The sequence below is a fragment of the Melanerpes formicivorus genome, unplaced genomic scaffold (genome assembly GCF_026170545.1).
Source record: "Melanerpes formicivorus ecotype bairdi unplaced genomic scaffold, bMelFor1.0.p_v2 SCAF_16, whole genome shotgun sequence".
Lineage (NCBI taxonomy): Eukaryota > Metazoa > Chordata > Aves > Piciformes > Picidae > Melanerpes > Melanerpes formicivorus.
In genome coordinates this window covers 3,105,626-3,132,173 of record NW_027142368.1, presented here as the reverse complement: position 1 = coordinate 3,132,173, position 26,548 = coordinate 3,105,626, and the positions used below count along the sequence as shown (strand labels likewise).

Sequence of the window (26,548 nt, the reverse complement as noted above, 5' to 3'; positions counted from 1 at the left end):
ACTCAGCATCTTATCACAACAAGCCTATTGGTGAGCAACACTGAGCCCAGAATCACAGAATCACCAAAGTTGGAAGAGACCTCAAAGATCATAGTAGTATCATAGTATCAGTCAGGGTTGGAAGGGACCACAAGGATCATCTAGTTCCAACCCCCCTGCCATGGGCAGGGACACCCCACACTAGATCAGGCTGGCCAGAGCCTCATCCAGCCTGGGCTTAAACACCTCATCAACTCCAACCTGTCACCACAGACCTCATGACTAGACCATGGCACCAAGTGCCATGTCCAATCCCTTCTTGAACACCTCCACGGATGGTGACTCCACCACCTCCCTGGGCAGCACATTCCAATGGCTAACAACTCTCTCAGTGAAGAACTTTCTCCTCACCTGGAGCCTAAACTTCCTCCGGCACATCTTGAGACTGTGTCCTCTTGTTCGTCCCATTACTGTTCTGCCCAGTGTTCTGCAACCTTTTGTCCAGGTTGCTGTTTCTACATTCTTTTACTTAGCACAAGAAAGTTTTATTAGAAAAATACTTACTTTTAATACAGTATTCCTTGAATTTACTGGTTCCTGTAGGGTCTGTCTAAAGATGGACAGAAAGCAGCATTATGTATCAGTTAAGGAGCCTTGTTGCAGGAGCAAGAAAAAAACTTCCAAGAACAGCAGTCTGTGATACTTTGCCTTTTCTTTAGTGAATGCTGATCCATGGCAGCTCTTCAGCTAACACAGATTAGTCTGTCTTTCCCAGTCTTGCTGCACTGGCCAGCACACAATCCTCCAGGTCCTTTCTCTTCCACACCTAGTCCAGCCATCCTTATGGGAGGAGGAGCAGCAATCTAGAGTAAACTGCCTTACCCACAGCACGCTTGTGCATGACCAGAGGAGAGAGTAAGTAATGCAGGATGCTGAATATTCAGCACGGTTCCCACCTGGGACAGGAGATATTATCTCCACATCGATAGCAGAATTTGGTCTGCACTGTTCGTCATCCACATTAAAGTGCATCTGAATAAAATGGCAAGAAACTAGGATGGCCCTTTTTTATATAAAAGGATAAATAGAGCATTTTATTAACACTTTTTGCAGCAACAGAAGTGACACAGTCCACATCTTTTTCATTAAACACAGCAAAAGCTATGGTCACATTTTACATCACTTTGAGGCACAAAGCAAAATACTTTTTTTTTCTTTTTTTTCTTAAGGTCAAGGTATGATTTGCATTAAAAAAAACAAATCAAAACAAAACAAAACAAACCCCAAAACAAAGAAACAAACAAAAGAAAAAGAAAGGAGAAGAAACAATCCTCAAGTTGTATATTGCGGCAGCAGGGTTTCCAATCACTAGCACAATACAATGAACAGACCAAGAATCCAGAATGGATTATTACATACAATAATAATCATTTGATTGAATTAAGAAATGGATCATCATTGTCATTTTAGAGTATTAAGAAGTGGTCTGGTGTTGCTAATTTCAGCTGGTTCCGTTTGGTTTCGTCCCAACAACCCCAAGTATATACAACAAGCTAAATGAAGGTTAATATAGAGTCTAGAAGATTATGCACTTTGTAATGCATTGCACTTATTGCTTGGTACACTAATGTTGCAGTCACTGTTGAGTTATGCTGAAAAGACAAGCCTGATGCTTGTTGGCTTCTTTCAACCCAACACTGGTTATTTACCACTTTGGTTTATTGTGAGTTTCTACATTACTCATCTTCAGTGTCCATTATTATTAGGTTTAATCGAAAGACAAATACATTTTTATTTCTTTTTCTTTTTTAACTATCTCAGGGATTTCTAAAATAGCAACATTTCTCTTTTTTTTTATAATTAGAGTCTCTTCAATAAACCTCTATCTATGTATACAACTGTGGCACGGTGTGTAAAAATAGGAACGCTATTAAGGGAAGGCTAAGGATTAAATTATTCTCTGTCTCTTCTATTGGCTTGAAAATATTCTGCGACACAGATAAATCCTTTTTTTCACAGGGTTACTTACTCATAGTAGATTTCTCTTTGGAGTTTTGTAAAAGACTATATATTTTTCTAGGTTATATTGTGGTTTTGTTGGTTATTATTTTTTTTCCCTTTCTCTAAAGACACCAGTACAAAGGTGGAATATACTGCAAAGAGTTAGAATAATAAATCTTGTCCTTTTGATAAAGGGATTTGGCAGTCTGCATGAAAAGGCAGACTGAGAACTATATATTGATTTCATAGACTTGATGAACACAGGGAAGAACAGGGCAATGCCTATAATTCCATAAGATTCTCTAAAGAATAGAAATAAGAATTTGTGCCCAAACATTCAGTATAAAACTCCTAAATAATTCCTTTATTCATCAAAGAGTAGCCAGCAGCATGTAACCACAATAAACACACACTATGCCCTATTTGTTCCTTAGGCTCGACAGATTACCATGAAAGGAACTGGGATCAACCCTCTGTAAATGCCTAGGACTCGACCTTCCTTCTTGAAGCAAGCTCTTGCCCTAGACTAGACACACAACTCCTACATTGCACTGAGCAAACATGTGCATTCAACACAGTCTCTTTCCATACAGTGTAACAAATATATAAGTGCATTTTAAATGATCAAGTCATTTTGGCTTCCTAAAAAGAGCATTAGATGTGCCAACTTGGTTGCTTAGTTGTGCTTTAGTCCTTAGTTATGAGTTTTAGCTCTTGTATACTGCAAGTATCTAATTGTCTCTATAGTTTTGACCAGTAAACCCTTAAAACTCTAATGTTTATAGAACAAATATAACCTAATGAAAGTGATGACATGTCACAACTCATACAGATTGCACTTTGATGTAGGGGTGGGGTTTTTTTGTTCTTTTTGTTGGTTTTTTTTTACAGTAAGACCTTCCTGTTTGATATGTGTTTACATGTTTATACCACGTTTTATTTCTGTGTGCAAACAATCACAATGAATTGAATCACAAACACTACAAAATATACCCAATAGTTAGGTGCGTTATGAATAATCTCCTCCCTTGTAGTTGTATGAGTCTTGTACTTCCTCTTGTACAAATTCCTCTTTTTTCTCCCAGCCATTAGGCCAGCCACCATTGACCTGGGTTGTAGCACCGTAAGACTTGGTGGTACCATAATTTACATAATTCTGAGTAATGTCCCCTGTCTCTTCAGCAAGTTCGTCTTCGTGAATAAAGCCACATTTCTCTTCGCTTGTCTGTTCAGGGTCTGCCCAGGGTTGTTTCTCTCCTGAAGCAAATATGCCATAGAAGATAACCCCTCCATAATGAACCAAAGCAGCAATGAGGAAGACATACTGCCACTCTTCACGTGTCTGCAAAGAAGAATAGGGCATGGACTTAGCTAACTCTTCTGAATTGAAACATTTACATTAGGAGCTGAGGCTGTGGCAGTCAACACAGCTAAACCATTTCAATGTCTGGTTTCCAATTATTTAGATCTATTTTACTTGGAAAAATAATCATTGACCAAAGCATTGATCTGATCAGCATATAGTGAAGCATGCTTCAGATTTCCAACTTTCTGGATGCTATCCCATGGAGGTCCCAGAGTCTACTATGAACACCCTGGCAAGATGTACTATGGAAAGGTCTTTTTATGGAAACTGCTTCTATTAACTTGCAATATGTGGAAACTGATTACCATTTACCTTGTTCTTTGTCATTGCTCCCACGATGATAGGGCAAACCATTCCAGACAAGGTCCCAACTCCATTAGAAATCCCCATTAAGATGCTGGCATACCTTGGGGCAATGTCTAAGTGGTTGACATTGAATCCTGCAATGCAAAGGTCAGCAGGGCATTACTTTGGTGCTGAAAAGTAATGCTATCGCTTGACAATTTCACTATGACATATTTGGGCTGTTTAATGGCATTTCTTTTTCTCTGAAAGGCTTGTAATGGTTAAATATTCCTAGAGAGACTCTGAGGTTTCATTTTTCCTTTAAAAGCATGTTCTAAAAGCATACCCCAATGTATTTTTTCCCCCTGCCTAAAAATGCATTAAAAACCAAATTACAAATCCCACTAGTAACTATGTGGAGTAGAGAACCCAGAAGATATTTAGGCAGGGAGAAAGTTCATAGTTCACAGCGTCCTTCATGACCATTTCAGGCTGTAAATAACATATCATTTCTTCTTCCATCTTGTACCACTTTTCCACTGCTCACATTTTCCTTGTTTGTCTCACTTCACAGTAGAAGGGAGTTCCTCTTTGTTCTTGAGTGGGGAAATGAAGTTAAAAGACAGTATCTATAAATTATTTATTAATTATTTATGTATATCTATTTGTTCTTTTGCATTTTCAGCTGCTTCATTCTGTTGAAATTATGCAGTTATGGTTTAATGCTATTAAAAAACATGCTCCTCTGAAGTGACAGAACTCATTGTCCACAAAATAAGACCTTAAGTCAAAACAGAAAACAAATCTTTTGGTCCATAAAGATAATGAATGGGAAAAGACAGGCAGCATACTATGGGTAAAAGTGTATCAAAAGAAGCATGGCCAGCAGATCAAGACAGGTGATTCTGCCACTTTGCTCTGCTCTGGTGAGAACATACCTGGAGTACGGCATCCAGGTCTGAAGCCCTCAACATAGCAAGGACATGGACCTGATGGAGTGGGTCCAGAGGAGCGCCCCAAAAATGATGAGGGGGTTAAGAGCACCTCTGCTATGAGGACAAGCTAGGGGAGGTGGAGTTGTTCAGCCTTCAGCCAGAAGCCTTCCAGTACCTAAAGGGGACCTACAAGAAGGCTGCAGAGGAACTGTTTCCAAAGGCCTGCAGTGACAGGATGAGAGGCAGTGGTTTGAAATTAGAGAAGAGGAGATTTAGATTGGATGTTAGGAACAAGGTGTGCACTGTGAGGGTGGTGGAACACTGGAACAGGTTGCCCAAGGAGGTGATTGAGGTCCCATCCCTGGAGATACATAAGGTCAGGCTCAATGAGGCTCTGAGCAGCCTGATCTAGAGGAGGATGTCCCTGCTCACTGCAGGGGGGTCAGACTGGATGACCTTTGGAGGTCATTATTTTAGGGGCAGATTTGATTAAGGAGAGTTTAGATGTTTGGCACAAAAGCAAAGAGCCTGTTTTAAACATAAGGAACCAGCATGGGAGAGGATACTAAGATCACAACTGGAAACAAGGGAAGGTCAGGTGGCATGTTCATAGAATCATAGAATCAATAAAGTTGGAAGAGACCTCAAAGATCATCAAGTCCAACCTGTCACCCAAGACCTTATGACTACTAAACCCTGGCACCAAGTGCCATATCCAATCCCCTCTTGAACACCTCCAGGGATGGTGACTCCACCATTTCCTGTTTGGGAAAGGCAAAGGGATGATATAGCAGCAGGAGAATGGAAGAGCTGAATCTTAAAACAGAAAAAAATTGCTAATAGTTAGTCCCCAAAGTAATAACAGAAAACAAAATCACAATACTAACAAAGCATTAAATAATATATATTGGGAAAAAAATAGCAAAAGGCCTGTATTTAAATGCAGACATGGACATTTAGGGTGTCACTGTATAATGATATTCTATCTCTTAAGACAAAATGAGTTCCTAAGAACTGTAATATAATCTTACCAGATATGGCAAATCCACTAAAGCCCACAGCAAGCACTAAGAATGAAATAGCCACTCCTTTACTGTGAGAATACCCCACCACGAGAAGAAGAGTTGCTTCCATACCAAAACCTGGGGAAATCATACAGAAAACCAGGCATCAGATTTCATTCCCTCTCAAATATTTCAGGCCTTAGGGCATGGTAATGGTTCATGAGAAGACAGAGACAAAATATTATTGCCAAGTGGAACATAATCAGGTATTTCTTTCATCCCTAAAAAACCACCCCACATTCTTGCTCTCTCAAATAACTCTTATTGTATTCTCTGTATGTGAATCTATTGTTACTTCCTGACAGCTGGCAAATGAAAAGAAATATGTGGGGTTTGGTTAGGTCATTCTAGACAACCCTAAAAGGAATATGCACTTAACCTGCTTATGAATTTTGCAGCTGTTGTCACAACCAGGATTCAGCTCGTGTGACTTTAACCTCAGCGGTCAGAGGTAATCACAGGTACTCGCCTGGGCTCTCAGGGCAGAGTGTGCAAAAAATTGCACAGGGTATTGCTTCAGAAGCTCATAAAAGCACGTGGCTTGTTTGGTTACTGCACACAGCATAGGAGATGGGCACTGAATCTGTATGAGCAGCTTTTTAATCAAATAGGAAGACTTACCTCCACAGTTCATTATCTTCCTTACAGTAGTGGTTGAAAGAATCTGCTTGCTTCTTAAGAAGTCTGCAATTTGTCCCCCAATAGGAACAATAATTGTCATCACTAAATGTGGCACAGCAGATAAGATACCCACCTAAAATAATCATTAGAGTTAGCAGAGGACAAACCATAAGAAAATATCAATTCTTCATTTTTGGAAGCATTTGGCAGCTGATTAATTGTTTCTCTTCAATTTTGGACTATTTAACTTGGTTTATTAAGTGACCAAAACTGATCTTAAGTTGTCATTGTATGTTCTGAAGGAAAGCCAGACAATTCATTTCAATATCCTTCTTGAAACTAGAGGGTCCTGCTTTGTAAAATGCACTTGGAAAATTTGAATGACTTGTCAATCACTTCACAGGGACTTCTGTCAGGGACAGAAATGTAATGGCTCTCTTGATACCTCCCTGTACCATTCATGATCTTGTTTCAAGCACTGAACTGGTCTTTTTGCAATACAGCCCCAATTAGACCATCCTCCAATCTCATCCTGCCTTCACCATCCTCTATCCAATCCTTTGCCACCATATCTGCACAGATACATGATGGTCAAGGGAGCAGAAAGTGGCAGGGGTAAGATTTCAGACTTGTAACCCTCTGATAAAGACACAGAACAATTTTTTTCCTAATAAATCCCACAAATGGACTTCTGTTATTTAGTCAGCTAAGATAAAAGCTTTGTCATTGTTACGTACCTTGCTTATTTCAAATCCAAACACTTCCTCAAAGTAAGCAGGCTGGCTAATAAGCAGCAAGTAAAAAGTCCAGCTTCTGCAGAAGTTTGCAACAATTATTGCATAGACTGGCATAGATGTAAAAAATTTTCTCCATGGAGTTTTGTATTTCTGAAACACAGAGAGAGGGGTCCAGTCACCATTTTGGTCACCCTCAGTTGATCTTCCCTTCTCCTATCTGTTATTTTTACCTACACTCCAACAAGGTGGTTTATGCACACCTTTATGTATCTGATTCCAGCAACTTCAGGTTTCATGCAGTACATGCACCCACCTTTTGATGATCAGGATTTAAGCTCAGGACAGAAGCAAGTAAAAATTACTGCAGCATGCACAAGTGGAGAAACTCAATGACACTTAGCTGCATGACTAGCTGGAAAGGTGTCTGGCAGAAAGGTGTCTGGCAGAAAGGACAGAATATGAGTAAGCAGTGTGCCCAGGTGGCTAGGAAAGCCAACGGCATCCTGGTCTGAATGCTGTGTCCAGCAGGAGTATGGAGGCAACTGTCCCCCTGTACTCAGCTCTGGGGAGGCCACACCTTGAGTATTGTGTCCAGTGTTGGGTATCTCAATACAAGAGAGATGTGGAGGTGCTGGAGCCAGTGGAGAGGACGGCAAGGAAGTTGGGGAAGGGCCTGGAGAATAAATCTTGTGAAGAGTGACTGAAGGAGCCAGGAATGAGGGAGACCTCATTGCTCTCTACAGCTTCCTAAAAGGATATTGTGGAGAGGCTGGTGCCGATCTCTTCTCACAGGTAATTAGTGATAGTACAATTGTTGATTAGGTGGTGTTGGATGGTAGGTTGGACGCCATATTCTTGAAGGTCTCTTCCAACCTGGTCTGGTCTATTCTATTCTATTCTATTCTATTCTATTCTATTCTATTCTATTCTATTCTATTCTACAAGAGGGAATGGCCTCAGGCTATGACTGGGTGGGTTAGACTGGACATCAGGGAAAAAATTTTCACAGAAAGAGTGGTCAGACATTGGAACAGGCTGCCCAGAGATGTGGTGGAGTCACCACATGTGGATGTGTTTAAAGGTCATTTGGATGCGATGCTTGGAGCTATAGTTTAGGGGTGAATCTTGTAGAGTAGGGTTATTGGTCAGAGAAGGGCAACAAAGTTGGTGAGGGGCTTGGAACGCAAGCCCTATGAGGAGAGGCTGAGGGAGCTGGGGCTGCTTAGCCTGGAGAAGAGGAGACTCAGGGGTGACCTTCTTGATGTCTACAACTACCTGAAGGGGGGTTGTAGACAGGCAGAGGTTGGTCTCTTCTCCCAGGCAACCAGCACCAGAACAAGAGGACACAGTCTCAGGCTGCGCCAGGGGAAGTTCTGGCTGGAGGTCAGGAGGAAGTTTTACACAGAGAGAGTGATTGCCCACTGGAATGGGCTGCCCGGGGAGGTGGTGGAATCACCATCACTGGAGGTGTTCAGGAGGAGACTTGACAGGGTGCTTGGTTGCATGGGTTAGTTGATTAGTTGGTGTTGGATGATAGGTTGGACGTGATGATCTTGAAGGTCTCTTCCAACCTGGTCCGGTCTATTCTATTCTATTCTATTCTAAGGGTCTTTTCCAACCTGAATGTTTCTGTGATACTTTGACAGCATTCATATAGATGTGCCATTAGCTAAATCATCTCAACTAGGTCAAAACCAATAATATGCCTTTAACAGACAGTGTTGCAGTGTTTCATGCAGATACACTTCAGGCATGACTTTTAGAATTGAAACTTAATCCCAACATTCTGAATAATCTTTTGATCAAGGCTCAGGTGAAACTGCTTGGTCAATAGATAGTTTTGTTTGGGTTATTTTATTTTCAAAAGGAATTGCACAGTGAAAAAAAATTAAAAGGAAAAAGACAGATGGGTAGAACTACGGTCCTGCTGAGTCCCAGCATCTCTCCAGGAGCCAAGGGTGCTGCCCATCTGTGTCCATCCAAATACAGGATCCAGACACAGAGGAGTGTGTGAAAACTGCTTCAACACAATTTCAGGCTGAATTTAGTCTCCTGTTGATTTGAATACTGGCTCTTCATCAGAAAAAAACAGCCCCTAGATTGATATGTGCAATAGCTTCTACACCTATTAAGTTGCACTTTAGGCGTAGCTAAGGATTAAGTGTGACTTAATTAATGAGAAGTCATCAAGAAACACTAACCAATGCTATGGGAAGAACTTCAGCCTCAATACGTTACAAGCAATGCAACTATTGATACAAACTAATCTCTTCCAACAAATGTTTAATTAAAAAAGCAACAATTAGAAACAGAAATTATCCAGCCCAAATCAGAACTATATGGACATCCTTTGAAGTGTCTGATTTCCTGTCAGATTAAGAAACCATGAACACTGCTGACTTCTAATGACTATCAACCCAGAAGCTTCCTCCAGAATACCTAGAACTGCCAACTATCAAAGAAATGCCTCTCAAATATTTCCTGTTGCCTATTTAATCTGGATCAAAGGGGTTTTTTCTGAGAGGAAAAAGGTTTATTCCTGAGTTCAGTCAAGAGCCAACACTCTGACCACTTAGAAAATATAACATAGAATAGTAGTGAGGATCTTCTGGGAATAGGTGGTGTAAAACTGAGCAGATGATGTGAAGCTTAAGCCTTTATTTATTTATTTTTCTTCAGTGAGTAAGAATGGTGATAGTTTCTCTCAAGATTTTCAATGGTTAGAGAAATAAGATTATCATTTAGCATTGGTGGTGGAGCCACCATTGCTGGAGGTGTTTAGGAAGAGACTGGATGTGGCACTTGGTGCCATGGTTTAGTTGATTAGATGGTGTTGGGTGATAGGTTGGACTCAATGACCTCAAAGGTATATTCCAACCTGGTTAATTCAATTCAATTCAATTCAATTCAATTCAATTCAATTCAATTCAATTCAATTCCATTCCATTCCATTCCATTCCATTCCATTCCATTCAACTCCTATTCTATTCTATTCTATTCTATTCTATTCTATTCTATTCTATTCTATTCTATTCTATTCTATTCTATTCTATTCTGTTCTGTTCTATTCTATTCTATTCTATTCTATTCTATTCTATTCTATTCTATTCTATTCTATTCTATTCTATTCTTAAGTGGCTGGAAAATTCTCAGAGTTTATAGATTTTTTTTTCAGGAGTTCTTGAGAATTAAATCAGTACACAACTAAGTCAGATTATGAGAGCCTTGACAGCGTGTTCCCAGCAAATACCACAATAAAGGGGAATGTTCCTGTGGCTCTCCTAGCATTCTCTGTGGCTACTTGCAGTCCTTCTTGCAAATGAAACACAGAATAGTCAAGATCTGCTTTGTCTGATATTCCAAGGACCTCAGGAAACACCAAGTAGTGCTTTTCCTTCAGCTGACTTTTTAGTGGAAGAAAACCTTCCAGAAAGGATTGTATAAGAAAGAAAAGACCTGCTTCAACTCAACATTATAGAAATCTCAATAAAGCTGCAATTTCAAATGTAGCTGTAGCTGTTTTGTATACTCTGGAGTAGAAAGAGAGGCATAAAGTCCATGAGTGATCTGTTTGACCTGGAACCTGTTTTCTGTTTGTGCACAAGCAGTACCCATCCAGTAATCCATAAGCAGCTCAAACCTTCTGAACCCCCAAACTATTCAGTTGTTTGAAACATCTATTTCTGTCTTAAAGAAGAGGAGTGTTTGGGTTTTTTGTGTGTGGGTTGTTTTTATTGTTGTTTGGGTTGAGTTTGTGTGTGTGTGTTGGTTTTAGTTGGAGTTTTAGTTGGGGTTTTGGGTTTTTTGTTGTTGGTTTGTGGTTTTGGTTGGGTTTGGGGGGATTTTGTTGGTTTGTTTGTTTTCTATTGGAAGCTTTCGGGTTTTATTCCTATCTCATGGGAAGCAAACGTGTGAGCAACATTCTTACTTCCATTGCACCTAGGAGGTTGGCACTCTCTCCAATGCTTTCTTCTATGTATCTTCTTTCTTCATCCGTGATTGTAGGGTGCTTTGCAGGACTCTCATAGGAAACCAAAAGCCAAAACATGTACCAGACTATGCCAAAGCTCCCTTTGGAATGGAAAGAAAGACTTTAAAAAGAAATGCACAGTAAAGCAGCAAACAAGGAAAAAGATCTGGGAACAACTGTAGGAAATGTAAGTGGCAATTGTTGTCACTGCTCTGCTACTGAGCCATTCTAACAGAGAATTGTGTCCTGCAAACCATGTTTGTGCAAAACACATGCAGAGCCATAGCAGTAAAGTCTTTGTTTCATTTACAGGATGACTTCACAGTAAGTGAATATTCACTGGTACTTTAGCATCAATTTGGACAATGCAGTGCAGTGAAACACTTTCCACTCCATTACACCAGACTGTAAATGAAGTTCCGTTTTGCTTTAAGCCAATGTTGTTTGATTACTGCACTACATTTTTACCTGCAAAATACAAGACTGTGGCATTGCTTTCAACACAGCAATTCACCTTCTGGGTAGTTTTATTAAATTTCCTATAAGGCTTCCCTCTAATTCACATCAATTTTACACTGCAGAATGAACTTTTGTGGACATACTTTTTCATCACTGTTAAGGGAGCAGAACAAGTGGGAATGAAGTTGTGCAGGCCTTCAGATAAGAATCAGGACACCCTATTCATGGCAGGTCCTGTTGTATAAATGGAAGAACAAGGCTCTCTAGATCTACAGAGCAGTTTGCACAACCTGTACAAGAAATGATGAAGGTTTCACCATGTACTGGCTTCTCTTCTTATTGAATAATGCTGCTTTCCAGAACTCTCCTTTCAGTGCTGTTCATTCATTGTCCTTTTCTCTAGACTGCATTTTTAGCTTTACAGTCCTACTTCTTTCTTCCCCCTCCCCTTGCCTCTTAAGTAGCTTTCAAATACTTGGAAAGGGTATAGTAAAGACATACAATATTGGAGTGAGATGAGCAAAAATGCATACCATACACATAGAACACAGAAGACCACCCAGTATATTGCACTAGAATTCCAGCTAAAGGCATTGCAATGACAGCTCCTGCATAGGAACCTACAAAACAAGACATGTGGGGATGAAAAGAGTGAAAAAAATCCATCTCAAAATCCTTTTATGTGACACATGAAAGACAAAAAATAGAAAGTTACTTACCACAAAAGGAAGTGGTTGCTAACCTACTTCTTTCTAATGGGGGGGCCCACTTGCTCCAAATACCATGGCAGGCAGGGTAGGTGACCCCCTGGGGAATGGTTTGCCACACGTTAGCTAATGAGGATCAGTCACTCAGTTCATTGTCTTTGCATGATTATTTCTCTTTTTTTTTAATTGCTACAAACAAGAAGTGGAAAATGCTTTGCCCTTCCATAGCAAAGTCTGAGCACAGCCATCAAAACCCTTCAATTTCTATTCAAGTTGCAAAGGATTTTGAATAGCACACCAACTCATTAGAGAGGCCTTATAAAACAGATAGAAACCATAATTATTTCTTTCTGTTCCCCCTTCCAAGAAAAACTTGAGAATAATTAGAAAGAAAGGATCTTAATGCACAGGTAGCAGAGTCAAAGGAAGGGTGAAAACACAAACCCTCTGTAGTCTTTCTAGTGCTGGGCTGATTGCTCCAACCCTCACTTTTGGTGGTCTTCTTCCTTTGTTGGATTTAATATTTCAAGTATAATTTAGGAAGTACAGATTACTGTTCCAGTGCTCCAAAACTGGAAAACAAGATCAGTGAGAGCTTAAAAATATAATGTTAAGAGAGAGGTTGTTCATTGTCTTTGTCTTTAATAAACCTTCTTGAGCACTCAAAGCAAATAATTGAGTTCTGATTAGGTAGTTTGATCTTAAACCAGTTACTTTTTTAGGTCTCTCTTCAAAACCAGCCTTGAAATTCAGAGTGTTAGAAATTTAGGAAATGTCATACAAAATGTATGGTAATTTTTAACAGGAATTATTGCATGCCTGCTTCAAACAGACTTGTTGGAGATGTTTTGCATTCACAGTTCCTTTGAACAGTGTCAGAGACATGAGAGGGTCTAAACCAGTTATTCTCTTTTGTAATTGCCCACTTGCTTCTGTTCCTCCCCTCCCTGCAGTCAAGCACACCTCTGCACATGCAGAGCACTTTTCAGGAATGAATCCAGGTTTACACACACACATACTTTAAGAATTTGACTGACATTACCTAATTTACAGGCACATTCTCTATCCTCTTTTGGTACCTTTTTACACAATAAAGTGCGCAAGTTAAAAGTCAGCTCATGCAATGGAAGTGTGTAGCCCTGAGGAATAAAGTACCAGCAACCACAGGCCTAAGAACTTGCCTTTCAGTGAAGAAACAAGCAAACAAATAAATTTGGAAGGCAGGCTCCATTTTTTCCTCTTTTAAATTGTGGTAACTATCTCAATTCATTCCAACAACAGCATGGCCTGGCCCTATGAGGGAAGCTTTATTCTTTGTTATAGATCAAATCTGTGAGGCTGGAGAGCAAATGGTTTTTGAGAATAGCATCAGCATAAGCTCCATGCAGTACAGAATTTCAGTGAAACTTCAGTGTTAAATAAATATCTTATTTGTCTCTTTGCTAGGTAATTTTATAGATGCAGGAAAGCCAAATAGCTGTTGCTACACAGAATGGTCTGGGTTGGAAGGACCTCCAAAGGTCATCTAGTCCAACCTAATTCTCACACTGAACTTCATTGCACTGAAAATCAGTAATAAACTGAAAGCCATTTTTGTTTCCTCCCCCTGAAGCTGCAATTGCTAAATCAAGGCTAGCAAGCATCTGTGACATTAACTGGTTGGTTTAGGGTTCCATACCTCGACGAGGCCCTGCAAGATCCTAACAAAGATGACACACCCATAGTGCACCCTGGCTGCAGACGGTATTAACATGTTGAGGGAGGATGTCAGCAGTATAGCAGCACCAAATACTCTGTAAAAGTGGGGGGAAAAAAGGAAAGGAAGTAACTTCAGTGCCATTCCGATGCCTTATTCCACATATGCTCACAGATCAATCAGAATGTATTCAAACACATGTTCTTTATGTAGGGAATATACTGCTTGTCTGAGTTAGTGTCTGCCTCCACGTAGTCTAGACCCAGACCAAACATGGATGTCAACACTTACTTAGCATCATTCCCTAAGGAGATTCAACTTAGGCAGTCACAGGTGTAGGTCTGCTATAGGAATACAGAAGTGATCATGCCCCTGTACTCAGCAATGGTGAAGCTGCACCTCAAATACTGCATTGAGTTTTGGACCCTCACTAAAGAAGGACATTGAGATGCTTTCCCTTCCCTTTCCAGAGAAGGGAAAGGAAGCTGGTGAAGGGCACGGAGAACAGGTCTGGTGAGGAGCAGAGGGAGGAACTGAGGTTGCTCAGCCTCAAGAAAAGGAGGCTAAGGGGAGACCTCAATGCTTTTTACTGAAAAGGTGTTGTAATGAGGTGGGGGTCAGTCTCTTCTCCATAGTGTCAGGTGACATAACAAGAGGAAATGGCCTCAGATTTCACCAGGGGAGGTTTGGATTGGAGATAGGCTGCCCAGAGAGGTGGTGGAGTCATGGTTCCTGGAGGTGTTAAAAAAAAGTATAGATATGGCACTTCACAAGATGGTTTACTGGGCATGGTGACACTAGGTCAATGATTGGATTCAATGACCTTAGAGGTCTTTCTCAGACAAAACAATTCTATAATTCTTTATATCCCCAGTCTTTCCTTGAGCTAATTTTCACATCAGTTTCAACCAAATCTGATTGAATTTGCCAACCTCTAGAGAAATTAGAAATTAGATCTCCAAACAGTTTGCTAAAACAGGCGGTCAAGTAAAAGAGAGATTCTTCTTAGTGCTTTAATTGTAAGAAAGTGGCACCATGCATTCACTACTGATAAAGCAGCAGAGGATCCACTTTCATAAATGCCTAAGCAGCAGGAAGAATTTCAAACAGCAGGGATTTTCTTGGACACAAGACTTAATATGGAAACACATCCATGGCAAAGGCATCATTCTTTCTGCTGGTTTTTCAGAAGCTGCTCACTGAATTTTGCTGATTTCAATCCAAGCATCATCCTAAGAATCATTTCAAGTAAAGCATATTGCAAGGTCTAAATAAATGTGGGAAGTGATTATCCACTTGCAAAACTCCACTGCTTCAACTGAATTTCAATTTGAGTCAATTAATATCTGCCCCTTGGGGGAAGAAGCTTTTTTCTCAATCATTCTCCTATCTTTTTTCTTATTTTTAATGTTCATTCATTCCTTTTTTTTTTTTTGTGGAAGATCATCCTTTTCCCCCTCCATTTTTCATTCAGTAGAACTATGCAAAGGGCTGAAGCCAGCAGCAGTGACTGGACACTTCCTTTATGCAAAACTGTGTAATGCTAAGACAAATCCTGGAGACGTCTTAACATATGACATCATGGTATCTGATGTGGAACTGACTTGACAGAAACCTTTAACCTCAGCATGTGTTCTTCAGAAATTGGTGCAGAGCCATAAGCTAGAGAGAAACAGACCTTGGGCTACAGAAGCAGGAAGCAATGATAAGTTACAAATCAAAAATTCTCCTGAAAGACATCTCTGTTTCACACCCTTTACTTAGAATAGTTAGCCTGATGAAAGTTGTTACATAGCAAACTGAAAATATTCCACTTCTACTGGACAAATATTAAGGGGCAGCAGAAAAAGAAAGGCTTCTTGACATGGTAAAGAAGCTTTGTTTAACAGCTCTAAACCTGTCTCCTCATTGTGTTCCATGTGATCCCCATCTCATTGTTAACATCTAGCTGGCTGTGCAGCACATTTCTGGCTTTGACAGCATGTTCAGTACATTTACTGGGACTGACTGCTGCAAGTGCTTGTGTTGCACTCTGTGAACTATTTTGGCCTGAATTCTGTCTTTAATCTCAATTTCTTTATGTGTAAGTTTCTAACTCTGAATTTCATTTCCTTACAATTGAATGCACCCATATGGTCACAAAAACCACAATGGTGTCTCGGGTTCTCATTTGGTTTCTCTCTTTATTTATTAATGAGAAGAATCTGGGGCTCCTGGGAGCTTTACTTGTGATTTGCACAGATTCTTTTTAAAAGTTAGACCTTCCTGACAGCAATTTTTCAAGAGCAATAGATTGTAACTGTTCCAAAGATTCATCAAGAAAAACTTTATTTGCTTCTAAGCAGGAATAAAGGCGAGTTTGGTTTGTAACCTTTCCTGTAGCTCTTCTGATAGCTCTTTAGTAAAATGCCCAATGCAGCACTATATGTTTTAATTTTTACTTATGCATAGACTTGCTGTAACAGATTCTTAGCTAGTATGAATCAGTGCCTGCCTCTCTAAATCACTATTGCTGTTAAAATCATGCTATGACCACATATATTTAAATGCCAACCCTTGGTAACAATTAGATTAACAGAACTGTTACAGTAGGTAGCTCTTTCTTTAAGGAAATTTAGCCTCATTTCTCAGTTCTGTCTCTGAAATGAGCTTCTGTTTGCCACAGCTGAAAGCTGAGTTGCCCACAGTTCCCTTTGTTCTCATGTTCACTAAAGACAAGCTGTTTCCTTTAGTCTGTTCCTTAGGGAAGAGGAAGGAAAATGTAATTTAAGGAATGATCAGAGACATGCATCTTCCAAAGGAAAATCTTGCCTGTGTTTAGAGACATGAGCACCAGTGAATATTTAGTTACATTGAGGAGCTGATGATGAAATAATTCCACAATGTCAGTTGAAATTCAATTCTCTCTCACCACTATGCACTATAGGAACAGCCTTCTCAAAAATAGATCAAGTTTCCCCCACCCCAAGCAAAAATTTATATGCATTTAAGGGTAAAATAAATTAGGGATAAATTATGACTCTTGTAAGAAATGGCTTTTTTATGCTTTTTCTTGCCTGCATATTAAAAGTGGCACCATGAATTTAGTGTGTGACTGTTTCAGTGAGTCCATTTCCCCTGTAACTCTTAATCAAGAGCAAATACATCTTCTTGCCTTTGCTTTGCATCTCTCAATGCACATCCATAACTATAGCTGGTATTTCTTCTTCCTGCTCTTTTGTCTTGTTGCATTTCTTTCACCTCCATAAATACTAAAGCATTCCTAACAAAGGACTGTGCCCGGTGGGTTGAGCTTAGCCTAGGAAATCCATGTAGCTGTGCTGTTGTATTTTCATACAGAGGCATCCCTGAACATCCAGGACATTCTGGTCACACTTCAAACCCCACAAAACATTTTAATGCCATGGCACAAATGAAGACCTTTAGCTGAAGGTAAATTCCAAGAAAACTGCTGTATGCCACTGAGACAGAGCTGGGAAAGCCAATGGCATTGCCATCTTTCTTGGCCCTTGAAATATGAAGGAATTAAAATGCCTTGACGTGCCTCCAGTAGGGGAAATTCCTTTCTGCCCCCCAAATCAGCAAGTGCTTAACTATACATGGAATAAAATAACTGTTTACTGAAGATGACAAATGAATAAATATGGTAGCAGTGTGTCAAGGAGAGGGGGAAAAAAAGTAATTCCTGGCTCTCAGAAGTGACCAGAAGGAGCTCTGAAATAAAGAATTATGCTTCCCTTATCTGTTTCTATTTCTAGACTTGGTAGACTCAGTCCCAAAAGACAGGATCTAACATCGATCCTCAGTGTTTTACTGACATTGGCATTACTTGAAGGTCATGAGCTGTGACTTAGTCCTCCTATAATACAAGCAGCAATAATAGCAAAATCTTATTTGCTTAAGAGATGTTTGGGATGAGAGCAGAAGCAGGAAATGACTGACAATGCAGGAAAAATGCTTAGGATGGAATGAGGTTGCAGGAGGAATTAATTTTATGGGTTTTGGGGGGTTTCAAGCCATTTGGCTCCTTTTTCTCTTTGGAGAGAAACTAAAGGGAAAGAAATGTATTTATTTTCATCTCTGCATTTCTAATCTCTGCATCTGTGCAGCCCCACTCTTTTCATCTATCTCTTCCAGGCAATTCATATTACATGAGCATTCTGCATGGAAGTGCATTATAGATATTGTTACTCAGCTGGAAGAAGTGCCAGCTCAGAAAGTGAGCTGAGAACAGTGGGAGCACAGATGCATGCCAAATGCTGAACGCCAGATGGGTGACATACTGGGTTACACATATGATATCTGAAAGTACAGGGGCCTGGTTGGAAGCATCCTCTTCCTCCAGTGACTGGGAGTGAAAATTGCTATGAGGAATCCATAAAGCTAAACCCCCTTTCACAGGTGTGTTGAGGAGAAGTCAGTTCCTCAGATCCTAATCCCATGCATTTCCATTTATGTCATCTTTCAGTGTAATTGACAAATTCCAGAGTTTTCTCTGTGTCTGTTCACTGAATGAGTGGCCCAGCCTTGTGACTGAAGAGATAGAAATTTCAGGCATTTAGATACCAGGTAAGGAGGCTCTTAAAAAGCTCTTTCAAAGCCTCTACCTACCTATATCAGGTGTCATGAGGGCCTTCTAAGACTTTGATGCAGAACATGAACATTTTGCTGACCGGAACATGCTGTGGTTTGATCTGCCAGCTTTGAAGAGAAACAAATCCCCAAACATTCACAAATCTTTTAGCAATATGGACCATACCAGGACAGGATCAAGCACCAAACTGAAGTGCCATGCAGAGAATAAGTCAATGTGTATCAGCAACACAATGTCCCTACAGCTTTCTGCCTTCTCCAAGGCACACTAATGACACTGACTCATGCAAGACAAGACCCTAAAGAATAGAATGGAATGGAATGGAATGGAATGGAATGGAATGGAATGGAATGGAATGGAATGGAATGGAATAGAATAGAATAGAATAGAATAGAATAGAATAGAATAGAATAGAATAGAATAGAATAGAATAGAATAGAGTAGAAATAGAGTAGAATAGAATAGAATAGAATAGAATAGAATAGAATAGAATAGAATAGAATAGAATAGAATAGAATAGAATAGAATAGAATAGAATAGACCAGACCAGGTTGGAAAAGATCTTTGAGATCATCAAGTCCAACCTATCACCCCACACCATCTAATCAACTAAACCATGGAACCAAGCACCCCATCTAGTCTCTTCCTAAACACCTCCAGTGATGGTGACTCCACCACCTTCCTGGGCAGCACATTCCAATGGCTAATCTCTCTTTCTATGAAGAGCTTCTTCCTCACATCCAGCCTAAACATCCCCTGGTGCAGCTCAAGACTGTGTCCTCTTGTTCTGGTGCTGGTTGCCTGGGAGAAGAGACCAACCCCCACCTGGCTGCAATCTCCCTTCACGTAGTTGTAGAGAGCAGTAAGGTCTGCCCTGAGCCTCCTTTTCTCCAGGCTAAACACCCCCAGCTCCCTCAGCCTCTCCTCATAGGGCTGTGCTCCAAACCCCTCCCCAGCTTTGTTGCGCTTCTCTGGACACCTTCCATCAACTCAACAACTTTCCCAAACTGAGGGGCCCAGAACTGGACACAGGACTCAAGGTGTGGCCTAACCAGTGCTGAGTCTCAGGCAGAATGACCTCCCTGCTCCTGCTGGCCACACTGTTCCTGATACAAGCCAGGATGCCATTGGCCTTCTTGACCCCCTGTGCACACTGCAGGTTCATGTTTAGCCTACTATCAACCAGTACCCTCAGGTCCCTTTCTGCCTGGCCGCTCTCCAGCCACTCTGACCCCAGCCTGTAGAACTTAGGCTGTGTCTTCCACTGACCATTCACAGACCTATTTCTGACAGGCCATTGTGCATCTTATGAAGAAACTTCTGCACTGTTAGTTGACAGCATCATTGCAATCAATGTTGAATGTAAAACACTCCCAGGTCATTAAATTCCTCTCACCAGCAAGTGCATGACATCATCCTTTCATAATCAGATCAGGTTCCATCTCAGGTGTATTTAGCATTGCCCTACTTATTCTGGAGTCCTTTCTAGCTTGTTACTTCCTAAACCCCAGAGATACCTTGTACCCATGCTGGTTTATTCTACATATCTCAAAGATCTTTTCCAACCTGGCTAACTCCTATTCTATTCTATTCTATTCTATTCTATTCTATTCTATTCTATTCTATTCTATTCTATTCTATTCTATTCTATTCTATTCTATTCTATTCTATTCTATTCTATTCTCTGCAGTTCACCACAAGAGCAATCCTATCTTCTTTTACCTCACTAAGGAAGCCAGGCCCTCTTCACTTTGCTTTCTTGATTATTCATTAATCTGATCACCCTACCAACCTTCCCTCTGGCCTGCTTGAATTCATCTGGGGAATCTCTCAAATGTAGGGTTTCATTTTATAATCTATTATATCCCTATACATCTAGATAAAACTCTGACTCATTCCTTTCAGCTCATTAGCTTTAGGATGGCTTGTTCTTTAAATATGTAATTTACTAGATCATGTTTCAAACCAAGACCAACTCATTCAAATTATCTTACCAAGTTCCAGGGCTTAGGCTGTGATTCAACTCTCGCTGATGATTTAGGGACACATAATACACTTATAAAAGAGAAAACTGTGGGCTTAGCTTACGATGTGGAGCTGGTTGGGAGGGTAACTGATGTGTGTTGGTCTCAGAAGCTACATCTGCTCTGCTTTATGGAGTGTGTTTGGACATATGGACATGTGTTAGACCTGATTGTATCTGGTCTGCTCAGAGCAAATGCAGATTCCTTGAGAGCAACATGACTATGACATCAGTGTTCATATGCAACTAACCTAAACAGCATTTTGTTACATGAAATCTGGTGTATACATTTTATTAGGGTGAAACATCAAAGCAGGTAGAGGTGATTAGGGATCTCTGTGAGGTTTGTTTCAGAGAGGATTAGTCATTTCCCCTCTGAAAGGCACTCAGGTATACATGCAGCAAGGATCCATGGAGACTCAGGATGTAGGAGAGAACTGAAAGCAAAGCTATTTGACACTATTGGCATATCACCCCAATAAATAATAAGTTTCTTTACAGCTTGATTTGGTGTGCCATACATCTGGTGTACTTTCATGTAAACTGCATAGCAAATTTTCTATAGGTAATGATTTCCAAGGATTTGGACCAGTGGAGGATGGAATGCAGAAAGAAGGCCAAATTTCAGCCACACTCCTACTCTTGTTAATTACAGCTGAACCAGAGGGGCCAAAGTCTGACATTTTTATATTTGGTCCTGCAATAGCTCATCAGGAGTAAAAGAAATTCCCTATATTTAATATCCTGAGGATCACTGCCCCTCTGTATCCAAAATCCACATTTGTCAGCTGAGAGTTGCACAGGGACTTCCCAGTAACAGAAAATAATACTCATCCTAGGATGTTCTTGCTTGAGGGTTGCTTGGAAGTAAAAAATTTAACACCATTAATGATGGTTTACTTGCTTCCAATTTATGTAAATATAACCCAGTGCTCTGACTGACTTCTGAAACAAAGCTGGGAAGAGGCCTTGAGCACAGCCCTAAGAGGAGAGGCTGAGGGAGCTGGGGTTGCTTAGCCTGGAGAAAAGGAGGCTCAAGGGAGACCTTCTTGCTCTCTACAACTACCTGAAGGGAGGCTGTAGCCATATGGGGGTTGGTCTCTTCTCCCAGGCAACCAGCACCAGAACAAGAGGACACAGTCTCAAGATGCACCAGGGGAGGTTTAGGCTGGATGTTAGGAAGAAATTCTTCACAGAAAGAGTGATTGCCCATTGGAATGTGCTGCCCAGGGAGGTGGTGGAGTCACCATCACTGGAGGTGTTTAAGATGAGACTGCGTGGGGCACTTGGTGCCATAGTTTAGTTGATTAGATGCTATTGGGTGATAGGTTGGACTCAATGATCTTGAAAGCCCTTTCCAACCTGGTTAATTCTATTCTATTCTATTCTATTCTATTCTATTCTATTCTATTCTATTCTATTCTATTCTATTCTATTCTATTCTAATTTTCTTCAGTAACAGAGTGTGACAATTTTTTTTTCCCCATTTTTTCAGCATTTTTCCCTGTGGGTCCATGGTTACCACCTGGAACACAAACTGTGAGTAGCCACTGATTTGGAACATTTATATTGCCAATATTGATGTTGAAGTGTGTGCCTATCATGTCACTTAAGTTTCTTTATAACATATGTAATCCTGTTAACATTTTCTTTGCTCTAGTTGTCTGCAATCATGCTGCTTATCCTTCTTGGGACAACTCCTATTTATGTTTATCTGTTCGTAATGAACTAAGTGAAAATGACCCCCAGTATGGGGAGACACTTTTGCTGTGCTGTGACATATATCATCATTCTGGCTTTTCTCTAGTACAGCCTAATTTCCTGATGACCTTGTTGACCCCCCTACTGTAGGCATATTCCTGTGAACTGCTCTCCCTGACAGCTTATGGCTTCATAAATGACAGACAGGAAGTAGTGGGGGTTTCTGAATCGGGGCTGTGATTTGCATTAAATGGCACAGGGCTAACAAAGCTAGAGTTGTGCCCTGAATATCAGAGTGGTTGATGAACTCAGCTGCCCGGCAAAACAGATCAAATAAGCTACCTTTGACATTTGAGAGGAACACTTATTCCCAAGTGCCAGTCTTAGGTTGAACCTGCTGCACGAGAGCACAGCTTAAAACCCATCCTCTTTAATAATAGTCTGTGGCCTGAAGCCATGCTATAGCAGCTTTATTTGGCTGTAGGAAAACGTGATAAACCAGGTCATTTTCATTCATATGTGTACAAAGAAGGAGGGATATGTGTGTCTGTGTGCCCTTAATACCAAATCCTATTATAAGCCCTCCATGGAAGCATTAATATGTAAAAGCCGACCTCCCACCACCTAATCCACTATAATAAGGGCTTGGATACATTATTAATTTTTTGTCACACATCTGAGGCCCTCTTTTATCAACCAAAACCCCCATCCAAATCCCTTGTTGCATCATTAAATTGTGAAAACAGCTTCATCATTCATGACAGAAAAATGGAAGGACCCTGAGCCATATGGCAGAGGGAGCGGCGGTACCAGTCACCAGGAGATGTTTCCCCAGTCCCCTTCTTGCAGTGACTGGTGCTTAGAAGACTCTGCAATGCAGCAGGGTGTCAGAATCAGCGTGGGGTTTTAGTGCAATATTGGTTTCTCTGCCTGGAAACCCTCCTGCCTGGAATGGGAGCCCAGTTCAGGATGCAGGATTTTGAACTGAATGTGAAAGGTGCTGCTGGCAAGTACAACCTCGGGGGCTCTCTCTTATAGTGCAAGGTCAGCTTATAGGTGCACAAGTTCAGAAGCTGCCTCTTGTCTAACCATCCGCACATCCCCTGGTCCTGCTGTGAGTTGGATGCTGTTCACAAATCAGAAAAACACACAATCTGTCCAGCAGCTAAAAACTGAAGTTATCCACTGCCCTTTGAAGCAGAAAAATGCAAAGAGAGAAAGTTCTACATCTTTCTTGTAGAAATGCAGTTCTTGTCTTTCTAAACCAATTCTTTGCCTTGATTATTTTTTTTCTTTCATGCTAATTATTATTAACCCTGAGTCAGGGAGAAATGTTCTGATTTCACTGACACACTGATGACACAATCTCAGTAAAAATCTTTGGGGCTCTGAGATGAGAAGCTCTGACACAGAGTTGTCTGAAATATCATTTCATTTCTTCATGCAAATAATCCTATCGGATTACTTGCTGGGGAAAAGGATTTATCCCTTAATAACAAGATGAATGGCACCTTAATACCAAAGATGGATTTGAAGTGAAAGGTTGATTTATATGTTTTCATTCAGGTTAGAATGTGACAATGATGAAGAGCTCAACATAGATGAAAGACGATTACATTGTAGAGAGATTTGGTATGGTTATGTTGGGATGGCTCTTGATGTGCGTAGTGCCAGGGTTTGTGGGGCAACAGCTAATGAGAAATTTATGGCATTAGCCTAGAATTAGAAGTTGGATTTAATTGTCTAGGAATTGCCATTCTACTCTGCCCTTTGCATTTCTTTGTGTAAGAGAGTTCTAATGGTTGAATGTACCCAAATGAGCTCAAATAGTCACTCAGCTTCCCTTTACCACAACCAAGTTGGTGATTATTGCAGATCTGGTTTTGAAAGAGTGCTTGGCATGTGCAGTCAAAACCTACACTTCTTTTTAAACATGTAATTCCAAACTTGGGAAATAATTCCTTATCCCATGTAATCTGACAATGACATTTCAGAGGATCTTCCCTGATTTACAGTGGGTGCTCACTTAGGAGATGAGTGAGAAAATACTGCTGCAGCTTTTTGGTCGTGCTTTTGATAGGGTAAGGGGTTTATTAGAGATTTCCAGTAGGGTTTTTAAAGCATTTTTAAAGAAGTTAAAATGCAATTATATGTAAATTCTCCTGATGTGAGGAGGTAGAAAGCAGTACAGTTTCACACCTTTTGATGCATGTGTGACAGCCCAGCAGGTAGCTTATTCACCAACAGCTGCAGCTTTGCAGTAGTATGAATGTGGAATAGGAAATATTAATTTAAATTAAATGGTTATGTTTCTGGATACAAAACAAGTGCTTAGTTTTAAGGTCATCTAGCCTGATATTCACTGGGGCATTAACCTTTATATATTCCCTTGATATTATCCCTTGTATTTTGCCTGAATATCACTGTACTGAAAACATTTTTTTAATAGCCAAACCACAACTTCAAATACTGGAATTTAACACCCAAAGAAGAAGAATCTAGCACAAAATTTCTCTGGCTGAAACAGTGGTGGCTAGTCATTATTGATAATATTTATGCTATTTAAATGTATGTGGCTGTCATGTACTGATTCTTGTTATGTTTCCATGGGACTAAAGCACATATTGAAACCCAGCAATATTCTTTCCAGTGCAGTTTTAGGCATGCTTTGTAATCAGATTACCTCCTACTAGTCTTTTTCTATTCTGATCTCTTAAATATACAGTTCTTGCTATTTTTTTTCCACTATGTGACATTATATACTACCATCTCATAAGTAATTTAAGATCTCTAAACCAATCTTTCTTTTTTTTTTCACCCTCATATTCATATGCATGTACCCAAATTACCTGCAAGATTCCAAGATCAGTGTCATTGACCTAAATACACTCACTGCCCTTAACACAGAAAGATCACTATCTCAGGATTACATTGACTTCCTTTTCAGATCAGCAAGTTGGGAGATCACAATGGATTTGTATTCCAACATGGTTTAAGATCCCAGCCAGCATCATTGCTTTCCAGGGTGGTTCCCTACTCTCAATGGAATAGAATAGAATAGAATAGAATAGAATAGAATAGAATAGAATAGAATAGAATAGAATAGAATAGAATGTGACTTTGCTCTTGAGTGTGGTTTCTACTGAAGAGAATTCAATTTACCAAACGATGGTTAAATGTCACCTGATGTGGTGGCTTCATTTGCTTCTAACTGAGTTGGTCTGGCAAAGTTAATGTTGGGGGGTGGGAGGAGGGGTGGGAACTTGAACCCACCACACCTGATTATCTGGCCCTTGTTCTACTCATAAGTTTATCAGCACTTATATGAATGAAACATGAAAATCACAGCAGAGCTTGTTTAAGGGCTACTTCATAATGGTATCCAAATCTTTGCAAGGGTCATAAGCATAGGTAATCATCAGACTCCCAGTGTGATAAATATCAGCAGTCTAGTTGCAGGTACTCACTTGGTTGTGCAAAACCCAAAAAGAAGGAAAGAGGTTTCGTCACACCATGTGATGACCCAGGCTAATGCACAGGTACCCTGGCCCCCCCTACAGAGGCAGTGCAGAGGCAGACCCAGATATTCTGGGAATGGCACAATCCACCCGAGCTGTGCAATTCCTGTTAGCTCACTCATTCAATTTAAGTGTAAATCTTCCTGAAGGAGCTCAAAGAGAACAAAGACTCCACCAGTTTCCTATTTGGTGTTTTCAAAGCACCACAGCATCAAAACCTGTTTATAATGGGGTTGTTAAAACACTACAAAAGACTGTGATGATTAAATGACATTTCTGGACTTGACAGCAGCAGTTAAACATTTCAGCCACTGATGTTTCAGTGTATTTCCCTTAAATCAAATTGTGAATAATGGAGTTGAAGAGCCACCACACCAGAGAATTCTTTTCTTTCTTTTAGTAAGATTTCCATCACTGGGAATGATGTTTGGGGTTGTTTTTTTAATTTGTAAGGATTAGGTGAATTCTGATTAGCCTGAGGGAAATTGCTTTCTGTGGACTAAGTGGAAATCCCGGCTAGGTGAGGTTGAAGGTCTGACAGCGTTTCATACCCTTTCTGTTTACATTCCATCATAATCACATAATGACAGCCTCTCTGCAATGCTGATATCAAACCTGTAGTTGAAAAGCATTCTAATGGGATTTATGTGCTTCTAAATGGCATTAACTGCCAGCATGAGGAATAGCTCAGCTGATTAAATAGTGTAGATACATGATGTTAGGGCGTCACACTTCAATTCTCATGTTTTCTTGATTATTCTTTTTCCCTAGGAAAATTACTTGTAAATAATGCTTTCTTAATTCACTTTTTTTTCCCTAGGAAAAAAATACTTTCAAACAATGTAAAAGTAGCTCAGTTCATCCCTCCTGAAACCCCTGCTCATACTAGTCA

At 40.3% G+C, this 26,548-nt stretch overlaps 1 protein-coding gene across 1 annotated transcript in view; it reads right to left on the bottom strand.

Annotated features, from left to right (window-relative positions):
- Nucleotides 1-1,043: 1,043 nt before the first annotated feature.
- The window catches only part of SLC17A6 (solute carrier family 17 member 6), a 34,343-nt gene continuing 8,838 nt past the window's right edge, over nucleotides 1,044-26,548 (bottom strand). Inside the window, exons 4-12 of the mRNA XM_068147812.1 lie at nucleotides 13,803-13,917; nucleotides 12,137-12,224; nucleotides 11,951-12,037; nucleotides 10,917-11,059; nucleotides 6,989-7,138; nucleotides 6,252-6,384; nucleotides 5,598-5,708; nucleotides 3,659-3,786; nucleotides 1,044-3,322 (exon numbers count right to left, since the gene is read on the bottom strand). Of these exons, the coding sequence (XP_068003913.1) occupies nucleotides 2,990-3,322; nucleotides 3,659-3,786; nucleotides 5,598-5,708; nucleotides 6,252-6,384; nucleotides 6,989-7,138; nucleotides 10,917-11,059; nucleotides 11,951-12,037; nucleotides 12,137-12,224; nucleotides 13,803-13,917 (1,288 nt within the window). The 3' untranslated portion in view covers nucleotides 1,044-2,989. The remainder of the gene's footprint in view (nucleotides 3,323-3,658; nucleotides 3,787-5,597; nucleotides 5,709-6,251; nucleotides 6,385-6,988; nucleotides 7,139-10,916; nucleotides 11,060-11,950; nucleotides 12,038-12,136; nucleotides 12,225-13,802; nucleotides 13,918-26,548) is intronic.